The 19,826-nt window shown below is 44.3% G+C and overlaps 1 protein-coding gene across 1 annotated transcript in view; it reads right to left on the minus strand.

The window, feature by feature from the left end:
• DCHS2 (dachsous cadherin-related 2) overlaps window positions 1-19,826 on the minus strand; it is a 232,076-nt gene that overhangs the window by 33,874 nt on the left and 178,376 nt on the right. The window contains exons 11-12 of the mRNA XM_073343187.2: window positions 12,098-12,232; window positions 11,615-11,824 (exon numbers count right to left, since the gene is read on the minus strand). Of these exons, the coding sequence (XP_073199288.2) occupies window positions 11,615-11,824; window positions 12,098-12,232 (345 nt within the window). The remainder of the gene's footprint in view (window positions 1-11,614; window positions 11,825-12,097; window positions 12,233-19,826) is intronic.

A 19,826-nucleotide genomic window follows, 5' to 3' on the forward strand; every position in this document is an offset into this window, starting at 1 on the left:
TTACAGTCACTGTGGTTCTTTGAGATGTGATGCAGACATCACACTGAGGTTTGTGTGCACCCAGAGCGTTGGAGCCAGAGAAGTTTGCCTAGCAGTACCCATAAAGGGGTGGCGTTCATGCCTTGTGGCCATAGCCTCTCCCACGGCTATATGAGGAGGTGCCGCCCTGACCTCACTCAATTCCTTCACACCTAACGCCAAGAGACTAGTCTCCGATGCAGAGGGGATGGATCATGGAATACACATTAGCGTCACATCTCAAAGAACCACAATTAACATGCCCTTTTTTCTTCTTTGAGTATATGCAGTCATGTATACCACTTAGGTGAGTCACAAACAGAATCCACAGGAGGTGGGGTTCTGAGTCTACTTAAACACGGACTGCAGGAATGCCTTCCCAAAGTCTGCATCTGCTTTGGATGCCATGATAATGGCATAACGGTTCATATTGTACATATTGACAACCCCATGGCAGCCCTGCAATTATACAATGTTGAGACATCACTGAAGAATGCTATTGAAGTAGCTTGCACTCTCATAGAATAAACTCACACCCAGAGAGGGGGCGTAGCTGAAGCTGTGTCATATACAGTTTTGATGCAAGAAGTTATCCACTTAGAAAGTGTCTGTGAGGAGACTGCCTGCCCCTTCATACGGTCTGCATACGACACAAACCGATGAGATATAGTCCTGTCCAAATAAAAGGCCGGACATTGTCTGATGTCCAATGTGTGAAGACACTGCTCCTCCGGAGATGAATTCGGCTTAGGAAAAACCTCAGGCAAATATATCACCTGGTTTAAATGAAATTGAGAGACCACTTTAGCCTCAAATTTTGGGTGTGGCCACATCACCGCTTTGTCTTTGGAGAACTGTGTCTTTGGAGAACTGTGTGTAACCAAGCTCTGCCATAAAAGCCTGAAACTCACTCTCCTTGCAGATGTTATTGGCCGAGGAATGCACATTTTTGAGGAGAGGGACAAGATCCCAGAGGCTTGAACAGAGGTCCACTAAGACCATGTTATGGTTCCACCGGTGGATGGAGACAAAGAATTCACTTCAAGAATCTCACCACCATGGCACTCGAAAACACCGATCTTCCACAAACGATGGATAAACGGCTGAGATCTCCACTAGATGCACCCTCAAAGAGCTAAGCACAATGCCTAATGACTGAACTTGCAGTTCATCTTTTACAGCATGGGCTGTACTCCATGGGCCAATGACCACACTGAAAGACACTTCCATTTTCCAGAAAAGAACATCCTGGTAGAGGGTTATCTACTATTGATCAGGACCTGTTGACAGAGTCCAAACATTGCTCTTCCTCCTTGTTCAACCAGGAAGCAGTCAAGCTGTAAGATGCAAAGAGCTGAGCATGGGATAGGAAGTGCGACCAAGATTCTGTGTGAGCAGGTTGGGATGGAGAGAAAGGATATGGGAGACTGAACTGACAGTGCAAGAAGGTCAGAAAACCAGCACTGCCTTGGCCATGCCGGGGCAACGAGGATGGTGTTGGCCCAATCCACATTCAGCTTAAGGATGAATGATTGGGATCAGAGGAAAAAAGTGTACAGGAGAGCTGACTGCCAGTTGAGGTGAAAGGAATTGATCAGAGAGCTTGGACTGAGAACCTCTCAAGAGCAGGACAGATGACATTTCATGTTTTCCCTTATAGAGAACAGGTCAATCGTCAGGATGCCCCACGTTAAAAAGATGACTCGCAGGACACTTGGCTTCAGATACCACTTGTGATTAAGAGAAAAATTCCTGCTGAGATCGTCTGCAAGATCAGTCTGGACCTCGGGCAAGTGATCAGCTATTGGAATGATACAGTCTTCAGTGCACAACTGCCACAGCCTGATCGCCTCTTGGCAGAGCACCCTTGTGTGTGCTCCCCCTTGACTGTTCACATAATACATTGTGGTGATACTGTCTGTAAGCATGTGAAATACTGAACCCTTGACGCAGCCTAGGAAAACAAGATAGGCACTGTAGATGGCCCCAAACTCCAGGACATTGATATGCAGGGAAGCTTCCTGCTCTGACCACAGAGCCTGAAGCTTCCTGCTCTGACCACAGAGCCTGAACTTTCAGTGACCCCAGATGTAGAGCCCTGCCAATCTGCGGATATACATTTTAGATCCACAGATATCTGCATCCATGGACGATTTTTGCAGATCAGACGTGGATACAAATGTTATATCAGTGCAGTACTCTACCCAGATGTGCTCCCCAACTTATCAAGGAGGTGTCGGTGACAATAGTGCTGGTTGGTAAGGGCCAGGCGAAGGGAATGCCAGGCGAAGGGATTGACATACATTCCCGTGAACTGTCCACCTCTGCAAGGAGTCCAGGATCAAAGGCGGGAGGCGGACCAACCTGTCCAGGGGATGAGGGGTTCGATAGTAAACAGTTTTGAGGCACATTTGAAGAGGAAAAAGGTGCAACCTTGAAAACTGAACCATCTGTGCGTATACAGACATGTGGCCTAAGAACTGTGAACCGTTGTGGAAGATTGAGACTGCAGACTGAGAGAGAATTGTCTGGAAACAGTTACTTGACAAAAATGCTCTTGGACTCATGCAGTCTATTAGGGCCCCAATAAACTCAATTTTCTGAGTTGCAACCGGTGTTGACTTTTTGGTGTTTTGGATGATACCCAGATGGTCAAGTAAGCATGGTGTTATCCATACATGAGCAAGAACTTGTTCTCTGGACCTGCCCCTTAGTAGCTTGTCATCCAGATATGGGAAGACATGGATTCCCTTCTTCCTGAGGTATGCCGTCACCACGACCATACATTTGGTAACAACTTGGGGGAGGGGGAGGGAGGGAGATCAGAAGACAGACTAAAAGGAACTGTGTACTGAAAATGGCAACTTGCCATGACGAACCAGAGAAGTCTTCTGTGGCTCAGTAGAATTGCCACATATAAGTAAGAGTCCTGAAGGTCAAGAGCAGCAAACCAGTCATTCTGAGTGAATGTGGGGAGGACAGCTGATAGGGTGACCATATGGAACCTCTTGTATCTGATATATTTGTTAAGGTAGAGGAGTTCAAGATTAGGCCTTAAATCTCTCTTGGATTTGGGTACCAGGAATAGATGCCTTGACACCAGTGTTTTGGAGGAAATTCCTCCAGTACTCCCAAGGCCAATAAAGAGTGGATCAGCTTGATGAGCAGTATCTCATGAGGGGGACCTCGAAAAGGGACAGGAAGGGATGGTGAGGAGGAGGAGTGGAGAGAATCTAATTGGCAAAGACCAAACTGACAGTGCTTAGGACAGTTGTAATCGATCCCCAAACATCATGAAAGTGAGCTAGCCTTTCGCTAAAAGGAGATGGGGGTAAAGGAAGTGATGACCAGACTGTTGTTCTGGATCAAGGAGTCAAAATGGGCACTTGGGGTGGGTGTCAGGGGATAGCGTTTTGACTGGCCGAACCCTGGACCTGATTGTCTTCTCCTCTGGGATCTATGCCCCTTTCTGGGGCAATCCCACTGTCTCAGGGGAGGAAAAGGCTGCCCAAAAGGTGTGTTGCAGGTGGTATTGTTGCTGCTTTTGGCCACCAAAGAAGTCTCTGAACTAGTGGTGTGTACAACCCCAAGGACCATAGGGTGGCCTTAGAATCCTTGAAGAAAGAGAGGGTTCCATCCATGTTGTGAGAAAATAACACCCTGCCACTGAAGGGCAAATCCTCTGCATGTTGGGTCTACAGTCAGGATGCCCTTCTTATGGTCACCAGAGAGGCCACAAGTCTGGCCAAAGCATCTGCTAAGTCCAGCATGGACTGCAATAACGTCTTGGCCACTCACCAGCTTTCGATGATAAACACCCAAACTTTCTCTCTACAAATTTCAGGCAGCTGGTCCACAAACTTAGACATAGCTGTCCAATTTATAAAGCTGTACCTGGACAATGATGCCTGCTGGTTTGTCATCTGCATTTGCAGGGAGGAGGAAATGTAAATCTTCCTGTCCATCCTTTTCAAGTCCTTGTCCTTAGGAGAGGATTTAAACCTGTCCTGCCAGACTCTATCATGCACTGCAGTTATGTCTAGGAAATATGGGGCCAGGTGGGAGTAAAAACCCTCAAATCCCTACACTGGGACAAAATAGCATTTCTCCATGTGCTTTGCAGTGGGCGGTATGGAAGCACGTGTGCTTCAAAGAAGGCTTTAGGATCCTATCGTTGACAGGAAGGGCTATCTCCCAGGAGCAGAAGGCTGCAGGATAGCCAATAACTCTGCCTGAATGCCCAGGGAAGCAGCTACATGCTGTAAAAGGTCTGGAGAGTCCTTGAAATCTTCAGGTATTGGAGAGGAAGAGCCAGACACTGCTGAATCATCTGGGGATGAAGAAGAGTTGGTTAACTGTGCCAATGCTAAAAAAAAGGAGAACTTGTGGCACCTTAGAGACTAACAAATTTATTTGAGCATAAGCATTCGTGAGCTACAGCTCACTTCATCGGATGCATCCGAAGAAATGAGCTGTAGCTCACGAACGCTTATGCTCAAATAAAGTTGTTAGTCTCTAAGGTGCCAGAAGTACTCCTTTTCTTTTTGCGGCTACAGAATAACATGGCTGCTACTCTGAAAAATGCCAATGCTGGCTCCCATTCCTGGATTGGTGGAGCTGGAAGGAGTAGCTCCATGAGCTCTGCACGGGTAAGGCTCACTAGTGCCTGATCCTGCTGTGGGTCCACAGTTGCCACCACCTGCATCTGCCATCTGCCTGGCGATCTCTCCTTAGAGTGAGCTGAGAAGTGTGACCTCTCCAACCAAGGAGCGTCCCACGGATTCCACAGAGGACACTAGGCATAAGGATAAGGTATTGATGGACAGCAGGCACTGGGCCAAGGGCCCCTGTCCCAACGTGAGACAGGTGCCAATCCTCATGCTCATAGTGCTCCATAAAGGGTCCCCGATATGGGTCAGGTGATAGAAAGCAGGAGGAGGAAGATCGCGACCTCAACGCCGAGGAGCCTCAAGTTTCTGGGGATAAAGGTGGAGCCATATCTGAGGAAGTGATTAACTGGTTTGACTCATCTATCATCCTAAACAAGGCAGGGACCAGTACAGATGATGGAAGCCATACTGCTGGCACCAAGTATGCTGCTACTGGAAGTGTTATTGACCCTGAAGTCAGCGGCAGTACTGAAGTAGCTGATGGTGCTGAAATGGAGGGCTGTGAAAGCCACCATGGTAACATCTGTCATGCCAAATGCAACCGTGCCAAGAAGTTTTCCAATGCCAAGGAGGTCCCTTGCTTGAGCCCAGTACTGGCCCTGGTTCCATAGACTGTGGAAGGGGAACATCGGTGTGCGGTGCCAATTAGCCCAAGGGTTCAGTGACCCATCCAGCCAACAGGGATGTAAAGGATGTAGCTATGGCAAAGTCCCGGATGAAAGGAGAGGTTGGGATGGTAAGGCAGAGGTGGTCCATATCTGCCTGGTATACTGACAGCATGCAAACAGTTGATGCCTTGTTGATATTGGACTCAACAGATGCCCCAGGGTCAAAAGTGTAGTTCCTGGTACGGTGTCCCTGACCTCCCTACATGCTACTCTGGGGAGTGGTTAGAGACATTCCACATCCTGGCACTTACCCTTGCTGGTCCACGCTCTTCCTGGGGGGAGCAGAAGAGTCCCCAGGAGAACTGGAGTGGACTTGATTAGTCTTATGCAACCTTTTCCTCTGCGCTCTCCATAAGGATCTGCTCCTTCATTCAGAGAAGTGCTGGCTCCAGAGCACAAAATGCCAACAATCTCAGAACCCGAGAGTTACCTCTAATCCAATGAGAGCCTTGGTGACTGTTAGGGGGCTTATTCCTTCACCCACTTAATAAGCCCCCTAACATCTTGGTGCCGGTGACTCGGATGCATCGCATTGGATAGGTGAGTGGCAGCCTGTAAGTCCCCCTCCCCAACAGTCCGCGCAGCTGCTTGGAGGGGGTATCGCGAACTCTCGTGATGGTAGTTGCGGGTTCTGGCAAGCCAGGGTAAAGGATTTTTTGGATAAATGGATAAGGGAGGACCAGGGCCCATACCAGGTACAGGGGTCAACCTGGGATAAGATTAAAAAGGAAATGGAGGAAGTGTTAGGGGACCCAGAGGTATGGGGGGTGGCTGAGGAGCCCACCCTCCTTGGTATATGGGTAGGGGAAGAAGGTCCCTGCCCATGGGGACTGAATGCCTCCCAGGGAAAAGAGGCACTTCAGTCTGCTTGAGAGGTTTGAAGTAAGGGCAGCATTATGGGAAGCTGCCAGTAATCTTTCAAGTTTGGTGCTGCTTCAGCAAGGGCTGCTGAAGGGTTGTAAATTAGTTAGGGGTAGTGAAAGATGATTTGGCACAAAAGGGTTTAAGGTCAAAAGCAGAGTTAACAGACTACCTTTAGAGACTGGATCTGAGACTTGGTCCTGGGGGAGTGGAGAAAAAAAAAAGTTTCAAAGTGCAACCTGCCTTTCCACACTCTTTTGTTTTTCTGAAGTTTTAATGGAGGATACTTTGGATACTTATGTGAGATGTCAAGAAAGAAGTTTTTGTTTAATGATAAAACCCAGTTATATACATGTAACTGTATGTGCAACTCTGTGCAGTCACATTGGATGGAAACTTGGTAATTAAATTATCCAAGGGAGTCAGGTAGAGTGGCTACTACCACCACTATGCTTCTGTCCACAGAAGCCTTTACAGCTATTCTGAGGGAACATGGGCCCTTTTCCCACAGAAATGGTCTATAAAGGACTGCTGCAGGCAGCAGGCAGAGAGAGAATCAGATCAAAATTATTTGACTTTTGGGTAATATAATCAAAATCACTAAAGGATGGAAGGGGTTTCTATTGGAACTTAACTTGGCTGCCCCTGGTTGTGTCTAGTTGTACAAGATGGAAGTGTAATTGGGGTACAGTTGTGTAAAAGAGTAATCACAGTGCAAGAAATGTTAGGCAAAAGAGAATTTTGTGTGTGTGCATGGGAAAAAGAAAAGGAAAAGGGGAGGAATGATGGGAACACTGAGCCTTGGGATGGCTCTGGGGGATTAGATTGTTGCTTTGGTGGGTGTGCATGAAAACTCTGTAGGCATGGGGGAGGCAGTTATACCTTGTGTAAAATTAATTTGGCTAATATGATGTTATGGAGGTTAAACTATATGGAAGGAATTTGCATTTTCCCAGGACGTGTGGGGTGTATATTGGAGAAGGGTAAAAGAAATGCAAATAAAAATGGTACTTCATTAAAATCCTAATAGGGCTCCAAAAGGAGCCACAATAGGTTGTGCTTTCTTTTTCAGATCTGTGTGTTTTGGAGCAGGAGATGAAAGTGGAAAGTAATCAGAACTCTAGTGGAAGTGGAATGTTTCCCCTTTAAGACACTCTCTAAACTGCTAACAGCTTTGGATCCAAAAGCAAGCTAGTAAGCCTCTGTGTGTAAATGCAAATTACCTAGCTGATGGGCACAAAGGAGCTGCAAATAAAGAATACATCTGGTCAGCAAACAAGCAACTAGAAGACTCAGATTATGGCCCTCCAGGAAAGGGAGGTGAAAAAAAACCAAAACAAGTCAAGCCTGAAAATAAGGGGGACATGTTAACCTTAAGGGGGTGGGTGGGTGGGTGTGTGGGTGTGTGTGTGTGTACAGTGCTAAAATCTGAAGCTGTGTCTCAGCTATTACCTGGGAATAAACTTAAAGCTTGGTACAGCAGAGAAACTATTGCAAACTTGGTCTGTGTACAAGAGGGGAAACTGAGGTACACCATCTCATGAATTTCATAAATGACCAGTGAGTGAGGTAGCCTGACTATAGAACAAAATAAGGACAGCCTGGAGGTAATTCTTCTGTTTTTCCTGCAATTAGAAAGGACATTTGTAAAAGAAAGTGTTATTATTATTAAGCAATAATCTGTCCCCACCAGGGGGGTGGAAATTGTTTCTTTTGTTTTTCAGACACTCTACAAGCAAGCCGGCGCCAGCGGAAGAATAACCCACAATACCATGGATCTGTGTTTTGTGTTTGTCTGTGGTGTTTGTCTTGTTGCTAGCATTGTTGTGTTTTAATGAACAGAAAAATCTCATGATGTGGGTGGGGGATAGCTTCAAAAGGCTGACCTTTGGGGGGAGATGTGTATGGGAATACAAAATGCTCAACTAGGAGGCCAGCACCTGTGTAATAGCTACCATGGTACCTGGAAATGGAACTGTAACTAAGGTGGCCCCCACAAGCCCTATGGAAATAATGAGAAGGGGAGGAGCTCACTGGGAATCAATGGAGGGGTGTGTAAAATAGTGTAAATCAACAGAAGATGTTTGGATGTGCCCCTCTCCTATGACTATAGAGGGGCAGGATCAATGGCCTATGCAAGGAGTGGACAATTGGGTGTACTGTGTATAAGGTGTTTTGCTGGGAATGTACATATTACTGGGGGCACAATTACACCAGCCCATAACCAAACTACACCCATCTACATGCTGCTATATGGACTTTGGTGCACAAATGGATCTGTGAATCTTATTGCTGTGAAGAAGCCAGGGCTTACTGCCTGATTCCATACCAAGTGGTCAAGCTGGTTTGGACAATATCCCATTTCTCTGTGAACATTCAATGGACTTGTGATATGGACAAAAGCATACAAAACTTGAAGGAGCAGCTTGTTGCAACTGCCAGCAACTGGACACAAGATCGTGACCCCGTCGAAGGAGGAGAGGAAGTGTTCTGGGGGTGTCTTGGATGTTGGACCATACTGCAGTGGTCAGGACTCGGTGTTGCTGTGGATTTTGTATTGTTAACTGTACTTGTGTTACGTTGCATAGGGAGATAACCTATTAGGAATGTAATAAGCCCTCCAAACCCTGCAGTGTATTAGACAACCCGGACCCAACCTTCTCAGGCCCACTCTAATGGGAAGTCTGGAACACTAATTGGAATAGGTGTGGTATGCCCGTATGAGAGAAGGTGCAGGGCACAATACTACACAAGGGGCAGTGGGACAAATGGAATAGTGACACCTTCCACCTTGACGCCTGGCCCTATCAGGAAATGTGTCGCCATATGTCCTATGCTTTTCCAGGGATACCTGGGCAGGAGGATCCCAAAAGAAAAAGAAAAAAAAGGGGTGGAGTGTTAGGATATAGATATTCAGGCCTGTCTGTAAAGGCCTATACTCTAAGAATTTAGGTGTACTCTTATCACTTGGTTAGTGATAGAGGTATAAAAGAAAGAATCAAAACCACTGTCTGCCAGTGTAAGGGCCTTCTCTTACTGTGACAGTTTGTGGCCCTGTGCTTAGGCTAAGGCCTTTGGCTAAGCAGCAGAGGCAGCCATAAGCTGGGAAGCGAACGGTCACATCCTCACATTCCAAACTAGTCACATTGAAATAAGGTGCTATTGGGCTGTTAGGCACTATCAGGACAGGATTGTATTCCTATCACCTCCAGAGAAAGGGAAGTGCCTAGAAAATGTAAAAGGAAACTTAGTTTGATAGCATCCTGTCTGGCAAGAACTCACTTATCAATAGCTGGGATGTGAAATCCTCACTTCTGTATTGTTTTGTCATTATAGTTCCCACTTTGCTGTTGTTTGTCTGTATAATCTCTGTCTGGTTCTGTGATTGTTCCTGTCTGCTGTATAATTTTGCTGGGTGTAAACTAATTGAGGTGGTGGGATATAATTGGTTACATAATCATGTTACAATATGTTAGGATTGGTTAGTTAAATTTCAGGAAAATGATTGGTTAAGGTATAGCTAAGCAGAACTCAAGTTTTACTATATAATCTGTAGTCAATGAGGAAGTGACGGGGTGGGGGTGGGGGTGGGCATGTGGGTGTGTGAGATGGGAACAGGGAATGGGGGTAAGAAAATTGGAATCATGTTTTGCTAAAGGGGGAGATGGGAACAGGGAATGGGGGTAAGAAAATTGGAATCATAGAAGGTTAGGGTTGGAAGGGACCTCAGGAGGTCATCCAGTCCAACCCCCTGCTTGAAGCAGGACCAATCCCCAATTTTTGCCCCAGATCCCTAAATGGCCCCCTCAAGGATTGAACTCACAACCCTGGGTTTAGCAGGCCAATGCTCAAACCACTGAGCTATCCCTCCCCCCATGTTTTGCTAAAGGGGGAAATGGGAACAGGGAATGGGAGTAAGGAAGTTGGAATCATGTTTGGCTAAGGGCAGGAATGGGAACAGGGACACAGGTGTAAGGCTCTGTGGTGTCAGAGCTGGGAAGGAGGATACTAAGGAAGGAAACTGGAATCATGCTTGCTGGAAGTTCACCCCAATAAACATCGAATTGTTTGCACCTTTGGACTTCGGGTATTGTTGCTCTCTGTTCATGCGAGAAGGACCAGGGAAGTAAGTGGGTGAAGGAATAAGCCCCCTAACAGTGACAAAGCAGGCCACATGGCTTGTTTGGATAGGTGCTGCTTCAGGTGAAGGTCCCGATCCACCTGAGTCTATTTCATGAACAATCTACAGATCAAACACCACTCCTTGACTTGGGCCTCACCCAAGCATAGCAAACACCTGGCGTGGGGTATCGTTATTGGGATCATTCCCCCACATGACGGACAATGTTTAAACCCCGGTGATGGCATCACAGGGGTATTTAACTAAATACAACTAACACTAAATCCAACACTAGGGGTACTAACTATATACAACTAGAACAAGACACTAAAATAGTGAAAGGTTGTGAGGTTAAGACCAAAAAGAGCTCTAACTCCAGCCACGGACTGTAAGAAGAAATTGATCGGGGTTGGAGAGGCGCCACCTCAGATAGATAGGGGAGGGACTAAGACCACAAGGCAAGAGCACTGCCCTTCTCTAGTCACTGCTAGTCAAGTGACTGGAGAAGACCACAAGGCACTGGGCATGCACACACCTAAGTGGGATACACAGCTGCATCTACTTGAAGAAGAATCTAGCATTTCCCAAATGTGGGACATGCATAAGGGGTATAACATTAAGATTGGCAGGTTTTTAAATGATCCATGGAGGGGATGACATAGGGTGCAATTGGTTTCATTTTCCTGAAGGTGAGCTCAGTTTTCAAAACTGTTGATCTAGTTCATTCCCTGCCAGTGCAGGATTTTTTCTTGCTGTATATTCTTATATTGCTTTATCCAGTCTAGTTTTAAATGTCCCAAACATTTGAGCTTTCATCTCTTCCCTTATGTCACTATCCTCACCAGAAAGAGCTTTTGCAACATTATACATTTCATCCCATATGTAATACCCTGGAAAAATGTCTCCTTCTTCTTGGTGATTGTATCCTTCATGCACTTACAGATACTTACCATACCCTCTCTTCATCAGCAAGCTATATTTAGGTCTTTTATTCTTTCTTCCTATTTTCACTCCTCCAGATTATTTTTGTTCCTCTCTTCTGTACACTCCCAAATCTGATCGCTAGGCTGAGAGGTTGGGTTGGAAGTGTGTGCCGATGGAGGAGGTGGAAGGTTTTTTTCAGTTTAAAGGGAGTCTTAGGACTCCCCATTGCACTAGCTGAGATCTATCTGGACTGGCTGAAATCAGAACTATTTTAAAACCTGAAACTCCTGTTTAACTATTTTCTGACAACTTTTTTTGGTATTACTAATATATGGAATAAAGACCATACTTACCAATTATTTGATATCGTAAAGTTCCATTATTGCCAGCATCTATATCTACAGCCAGTGTAGTGTGCACTATTGTAGGCTCTTGATTCTCCAGAATCTGAATCTCAGGGACAGGAAGGAGAAATGTAGGAGTATTGTCATTTTCATCCAGTACTTTGCAGATAACTGTTGCTGTGCTGGATAAAGAAGGGGTTCCACTGTCTCGAACGAGGACTGAGATTAACACACAGAAAGCAAGCTTATATTAGTGATGTTAGTGTAATGATGAATCTTCATCAGTAGTATCAAAATATTAGAGTCCATGTATAGAGTTCTGCTATACAGAAAATCAGAGTGCATGTGCTAATACAGCTGCTTTCTGTTCCTGAACATCTTGCTACACCTATCAGAAAAAGTCACATGAAATTGAGAAAAGTTGACACTGATAAGTGAACCCACACTCTCCACATCCCATTTTACAGTACATCAAACATCTCATACTGTTACCTTTTATACTGAGAATCTCTTGGGCCTCCCTGTCAAGTGAGGCAGTTGTCATCACCTGTCCAGTATCTGAGTTTATCTGGAAAATCTCAAACCCATTTCCTGGTAAAATTTCATACTGAAGCAGGGAATTTATTCCTTAAAAACAGAAAGGAAAATCCAGTAAAATATGCTGCTTTATGATACTTTTTTTCTGTGATCTTTAGTCTGCGGAAAGTGTTATGGATGAAATTAATGGAATAGCATTGTTTTTGCAGGAAACTTATACAAAATAAGCTGGGCACTTCACAGAATCAACTGCAAAACATGGTCCCTGCCCTGATGAACCTATAATCTAGTTTTAGGTGTGACATGATCAGCGTAGGTAATGTAGTTGAGAAGGATTGGAGTTAAGGACAAAGAAGGACAAGAGCAACAAGATCATACAGTAACTGAGTCTTGGCATATGCACATTTTAGCAGCTCAATAAAGTGTTTGTTTTTAAAATTATTAGTGATTCACTTCTCATGTGCATCTCAGAAGCAGTGTGCCTAGAGGAACCTGTTCAGGAACCCATGATGACTTCAAGAGACTGGAATCAGTATCTTTACTTCAGTTGATCTTGCCAGGGAGAAATCTCCAAGATGAAATATTTGGTTTTGAAAAGCCTTCTAGAATTCCCAAAAATGACCGTTTAAGACTTTTCCCTCCAATATAAGTTTCTACAAGTATGAACTCCGTACTATATTCCTAATTAGTCCTTCGAACACCTTGATTGCTATTTAACGAGCTCATTATAACTTTGTCTTGTGTAATTCCTGATTATACATGCAGACATATCACTTGGTGTATAGTATGGGATCACTACCATGTCTGGGTGTCTCTGGGGCAGCGGTGGGCAAACTTTTTGGTTCGAGGGCCACATCGGGGAATAGAAATTGTATGATGGGCCATGAATGCTCACAGAATTGGGGCTGGGATGCAGGAGGGGGTGCGGGCTCTGGGGTGGGGCTGGGGATGAGGAGTTTGGGGTGTAGAAGGGTGCTCTGGGCTGGTTCGAAGGGGTTCAGGGCTGGGGCGCGGGAAGGGGTGCAGGTTCCAGCTGGGGGTGCAGGCTCTGGGATGGGGCTAGGGATGAGAGGTTTGGGCTTCAGGAAGGTGCTCCGGGCTGAAATTGAGGGGTTTGGAGAGCAGGGGGGAATCAGGGCTGGGGCAGGGGGATGGGTGAGGCTCAGGGGGTGCAGGCTCCGAGTGTTGCTTACCTCAAGCAGCTCCCGGAAGAGTGGCATGTCCCTTCTCCGGCTCCTATGCAGAGGCACGGCCAGGCCACTCTGCACACTGACCCATCTGCAGACACTGCCCCGGCAGCTCCCATTGGAGCACATAGGAGCCAAAGTGGGGCCATGCTGCGGCTTCTGGAAAACACGTGGTGTGGCCCCCAACCCAGCGCTCCAGCCAGAGCGGGGCTGAGCTGCGTGGTCCGGCTCGCAGGCCGGCTTAAAACAGCTCGTGGGCCAGATCCAGCCCATGGGCTGTAGTTTGCCCACTCCTGCTCTGGAGAATAAGGAGATTAGCAAAGGTAGACTTGTTTTAATTTTTCTTTTCAAAGCTGCCTGCCTCCTGTGTAGATGGATAAATCTGCTTCCACATTCTTATCCATTATGGATTCAAAACAATTTCTCCCATTTTTGTTGTGGTTTCAATGCTCTCCCAAGGAAAGTATAACATTTCCATTGTTGGTTATAGAGTAAGATCATTCACACTATTAACTTTAATGAGATTAATCCTATATTATACACCAAGGGCAACTTGTATTCATCTTGTACTATTGTGCAAGTATATTTCCAGCTTTTTCACAAGTTCCATTTGATCATTTTTCTGTGTTTTTTTTTTTTTTAACTAACAACAGGCTATTAGTAGTTTAGGTACAGTTAATGCACCTGGAAAGAGTTGGAGTTCTTAGCGAATTCTGAAGCTATTTAGGCTCAGACACTGTGGACTTGATTCTGTTCTCACATACACCAGCGGAAATCAGGATAAACTCCATTAGAGTTGGAGTTGTATCCATGTAAACTCAGTGTGAGGAGAAAAAAAGGCCTGCCAGCCAAGGCCTTGTTTTTCTTTTAACTGGCATTGGTGAAACAGATTCACACACCTTAATGAAGCTGTTGTCATTTGATTAAGGGACTAACTACTGTAAATGGACTTGCTTCTTATTAATTCAAAGGGATGACATGTTTATTCAAAATACAAGTAAAGTTGTGTAGGAGAAAGAGGATACATTAAATATGCTCTTACATCTTTCTAGATCAGAGAAAAACATGTAATGGAAAAGACAACCCTGGAGTAACCTCATGCAAAATTGAAGGTCAACAACCTACTGCAGCCCTTCCCCATGCAAAGTCTATCTTACCTAAATATAAAAGCATCAGGGCAGCTCTAGCTTGGAAAATGGCTACATTAGCTGATACAAGTCATCTGTATGTAGCAATCATTATCTACATCTGAAAGGACAAACACCGTAAACAGAGAAAGAAGATAACTACTGAATTAGGGGTAGAGATGACATGAACTTGTGATAAAACCCTGTGTCTTTTTGCAACTAAAGGCCTTGAATAAGATCTTCATGGACAGATTCTTCACAACGGTCATTATTTGTAGCCAATGCTACACAGACACATAGCTACCATAACAGTCAGCTAACCACATAAATGCACTATTAGAAATAAAATTTCCAACCTTTAAAATAAAAACCACAAGCTTCTATCCTTTGAGCTACAGGACATTCTTGATCAATTGCCAGTGTGGGAATGCTTATAATATCCTCCCTTCAAGCCTCCAGCCACTGGACCACAAGTCCATTAGAGGATGATAAACACTTAAGCATGTCTGACACTCTATCCAGGAGAGGGAAGTGGTGATCATACATTCAGTGCATTACAATATCACACACCTGGCAGAACAAGTGACATATTTAGACTTAACCCACCTCTGGAGGTATGTTATTGACAGCTCTTGCTAAGGAAACTTAAGTGTTTCCATTCCAACCTCCCTTTTCCAGTTGATTATAACTTTCTGAAACATTCCCTTTTTTAAAAGAACTTTTTTCTGCCCAAGTGGAATTATTTTTCTGGAAGTTTGAGTGGAACTTTGCTCCAAGTACCGGTAAAAAAGGCTTGGAGTCCAACAAACCCACAATGAGGAAACACTTTTCCACCATTCAGAATCTCTCATCTGAAGAGTTTGTACTTCACGAGCCAGAGAAAAGTCAGGAGGATGGACAGCCAGGCTCCCCCATGCTCCCACTTACTCTAACTCTTGGCTACACAGTATCCTCTCCGTGGCAGAGCTCAGAAGCTCTACAGGAGGTGGGAAGTCTCTGTAGCTGCTCTCCTGTAGAGTTCCTAAGCTGAAAAATGCTACTGCATCTTACAACTAATATGAAATGAATGAAGCAGGACTACACACTTACTCATTCCATAAATCCCATATTCCTCGCTGTTACTCTTGACCACACACTCTGCTTTAGAACCCATATTGAGAAAAACAAAGCCAAGGTTACCATCCAAAACAATGTTTTCAGCAAGCTGGTTACATCAAAGAGGGATGCAGATCCATCCACACTGCGATCAACAGCACTGGCACTTTGCTACTCCTCTGCTGAATATGCCTGTGCATCAAAACCCAAATACAAAGAGGCTGGTCCCTGTATTTAACACCACCTGCCACTACATTACAGTATGTCTTAAGCCTACCCATGTCAACAGCCTCTATATCCTCGCAGGTATTGCTCCCCCAATATACGCGGGAAAGTTGCTAGCAGAGTGCACAAAGCAATGCACAGATCCAAGACATCTTCTATATGATTTAACACTGATGCTTAGTTGCCTAAAGACATGACAAAATTTTCTTGACACCATTAACCCTTTAACATTATCACCCGAACAGGCAAGGATTCAATAATGGCAAACAAGAGTAGATAATGCCCCTGTAGCCTGTGTGCTCTGGCCCCCACCAGTCGAACACCTACTACTCAGTGAAGATCAGCTCTGGACTATAAGGTTTTGTCTTAATCGACACCACACTGTAGTTTGCCTTAATCGACACCACACTGTAGTTTGCCTTGTAGTTAGCTACATCGCTAACCCCAATACCTGTGACTACAACAGAGAACCTCAAATATGAAGTTTCTCCTGCAATGCCAGCTGCTCGAGTGTGCATGCTCTTCCAGTGATCCGGCAGAGTGCAATGATCAGGCAATCACATATGCATAGATGTGGTGGGAAGCAGTATGAGAACACGGCAAGAAGATTACTACACACTCTCTGGAAACAGGGACTTCTGAACTGGACTCCTCTCAGGACAAGACACTGCTTTCCAGCTTTAGTACTGAGTTCCTATACTTGAATCAACTCTTTCTGCACATCAAAAGCTGAAAAAAAAATCTCACCCAGGTTTATGGTATTAAGATCACTATTAATACTCTGATTTTGTTTTCATGATACTCATATTTGGAATTGCAGACAATGGTGAGCAGGAGCTTAAAGGCAGAACTTATTAGATACACACAGAGCTGGTTCAAAGCCCAAGATTTTTGCTATAAAGGGGGTTCCTCAACTCAAGTATCTTACCTAGTTGAAACATTCTGCAGTTATCTTTGCTCTCATGTCTGAGAGCTTAGATTTGTGGGTTGTTTGCAGTGCACACTCCTACTGGACCTGCAGGAAGCATGTGTCTCCAGACAATTTTTGGGATGCAGCTTGAGGAACTCACAGGAAGCACGCTCAGGAGAAACTGCTCAAAATTTAGGACAAGACAGCTCCCTGGGTGCAATGGCCCAGAAGAAGGAGACAACGAAGTTACAGTTCCTGTGGGGTAGGTGGAGATTCCACAGGAGCACAGGCCCTCATACAATGCAAGAGGTCCTCCTTCTGAGAGAAAAGGGGGCAGTCTGGGGTGCCAGTAGAAATGTACTGGCTGCTTTCCTAATGGTTAAAGGACTCTTCCTGTGGTACACTCGTGGGAGTTGGTGGAGCAGGATGTCCAATGGATGTCAAAATGCGTGAAAGTGGCCTCAGCCACTAATGCAGTCTTTCATAACCGATACTTCAAAGTGGTGGTCAAACACAAACTAATTTACAGCTGCATGCTTTCCCTCTTCAATAGGGAGAGAATCTACAAAGTGGGAGAACTAGTGAGGAAGAGAAGACTGGAAGGTGCATTTGGCAGTAAACAGGACTCCTCGATGTGGCCAGTCAAGGAACACACCAGACAAAAAAAGAATCAGTGAAAGGAGGAAAGTAAGCCCTATCTCTAGGGCAAACAAGTAACTTTGTGGATGTGAAATGTAGCTGTGTCCACCGATGTATTTTAAAAAGCAAGGTGACAGCCCATATGCAAAAAATAATTGTGGCATTATTCTCAAATATATAAAAAAGAAAACAACATTTATTTCAACATGCTGTATGCTTATTTAACTACTTTGTATGTTTCCCTACTTTTGGTTGTGGGTTTGAATAGGACTGCAATATACACATAACACTGGGCCAAATTTTGATAATGTGAGAAAAAGCCCCAACAGAAGGACTATGATTACTGGAAAATGTGTTCAAAAATAACAGAACTGAAGGAAGGAACCTTCAGCCACAACATACTGCTCCAGCCCAGTGCTTCTATGCAGACAGCCTGCTGCTGGATACTGTTCTATGCCACCCCTTATGCTTGGAGTGTCCTTCCTATCTCATTTTCCCAAGCCTCCGCTACCACCTCCTCATTCTAAATGCTCCCACAATTTTCATTTCTGCACTTCCCACAAGAAAGGAGTAAAAAATAATTACAGGGATTAGGTGGGGGTGGAATTCAAGCAAATTTCCCATGCTTCTCTGCATCCCTCTTTTAGACCGTAAACTTTTCACATCAGGTATTGCCTTCACTTCTATATTGAGTACAGTGCTGAACATGCTGTTGGTGATTAACAAAACATAAATAAAAATAATACTTTGGGGCATGTGGTAAGGGGGTGGGCACAGATACTGTTCAGCTGTTATGCTGGCTTTGGGCCATGTAGATTCACACCATGCATGGACCCATAGGGTTACCTGCCTTCAGTGGTCTCCTAGGTACAGCTTTTGCACAACAGTGCACATATGTGGCACACACGGGGATGAAGAGTCCCTCCTACATGGTATCTCCACTGGTCTGTCCCCCTCAGACCTGCCTTTCACAATGATTGTGAGCACAGTAGTAGAACTATAAATCTTGCTGAGTGCAGAGGACGGTTTTGTTAATCAGCTCTTTAACAATTTTTTTTTCGTAGCACAGCACTATACTATACTGCAAAACGTATGTGGAGGAAGAAAGCATGTGGTACAGAGGAATTGAGTATAAGAGGAACCCCTCTTCCTCATCCATTTTGTATGTCTCTGAAAAAAAACATTAGTGTTATTAACTTTAAAAAATACACCAAGTCTTCATGTCCTCAATTTTTCATCGTGTTACAAATCTGCAGCTGGCTTCTAGGTCAAGATTCCTTTTCTGTGCTATTACAACAAAAATCTTGGATGACAGTGCCCCTTTCTGGCCAGAAGAAATTCATGCACATTTGCTGGTTCTATTTCAATAAAAGTATCTTTACCTAGTAAAATAACTTTTAAACACTAGAAATATTCTGCTTTGAAGGAACAGAAGTTGCAAATATTGACTTTAATTTAGTTTACATTTATTTTAGTATTTCAAGTTTTGGGGGAAAAAATCACTGACTGCCGTCCACATCAGGTTCCCATACAATTCTAGATCTACGACTTTTAAGTAATGGTTTCCCAAAATTTAGGCCTGATTCTGCTCTGCTCTCACTGATATCAACTGAAGTTTTGTCATTCACTTCAAAGGCATGAGAATCAAGTCCTTTGTAATAATATTCTTTCTTTAAGCACAGAGGATGAAATTCTGGCCTACTGAAGTTAATAGGGAGTTTTGCCATTGATTGCAATGGAACCAGGATTTCACTCTGAAAATACACCCACAGCTCACCTAATGTAAACTTTTTTATATAGGGTGCTAGAGCAAAAGGCCCCTTGCTGGGGAAATTTGACATTTGGGAAGTATGTTTTAAAGGGAGAGTGCTACATAGCTTGAGGCAACATTTAGTTTTTCTACCTTTTGTTTAAATAAATGTTCTCCTTAGCCTAGTATTAGTAGATATAATATGAAGTCTTTTAAATATAATTTTTTTATAAATTTAAACATTCCCCTTTAGTGTCTGCAACCCAAACACTGCAGCATTACGCTAGGGCATGAAAGCCAAAAATTGAACCTGACCAGACAAGTTTCAGCACCAAATCTAAGAACACAATCCTCCAATGTGATCTGTACAGATGGACCTCTGGACAGAACCACTAGACTTCACTGGGGCTCCACTCATGTGGATCAGAATGCCTAAGTGAAATGCAAAGACTAAACAGCATAAAGGATGACAAGATAAATTATATTTTAAATAGTCTTTCTGTTTTAATTATTTAATGTGTTATTATTGAGTAATTTCTTTTTTTAGATTTTTATCTCGCAACATCCCTTTACTCAGCAATGGTAGTCTTCTATACTTTTTCTTTGCTGATTATTTATACTTTGGAATTTGGAAATGAGGAACAACCTACTGTATACAGTTTTGGTATTTGGTCCTGAATATTCAAAACTGGATTCTGATTTCAGCAAAAACTCTAAGCAAAACAAGAAAGACTACTTCTATTTTTCTCAC

Source organism: Lepidochelys kempii, chromosome 4 (assembly GCF_965140285.1).
Source record: "Lepidochelys kempii isolate rLepKem1 chromosome 4, rLepKem1.hap1, whole genome shotgun sequence".
Taxonomy (NCBI): Eukaryota; Metazoa; Chordata; order Testudines; family Cheloniidae; genus Lepidochelys; species Lepidochelys kempii.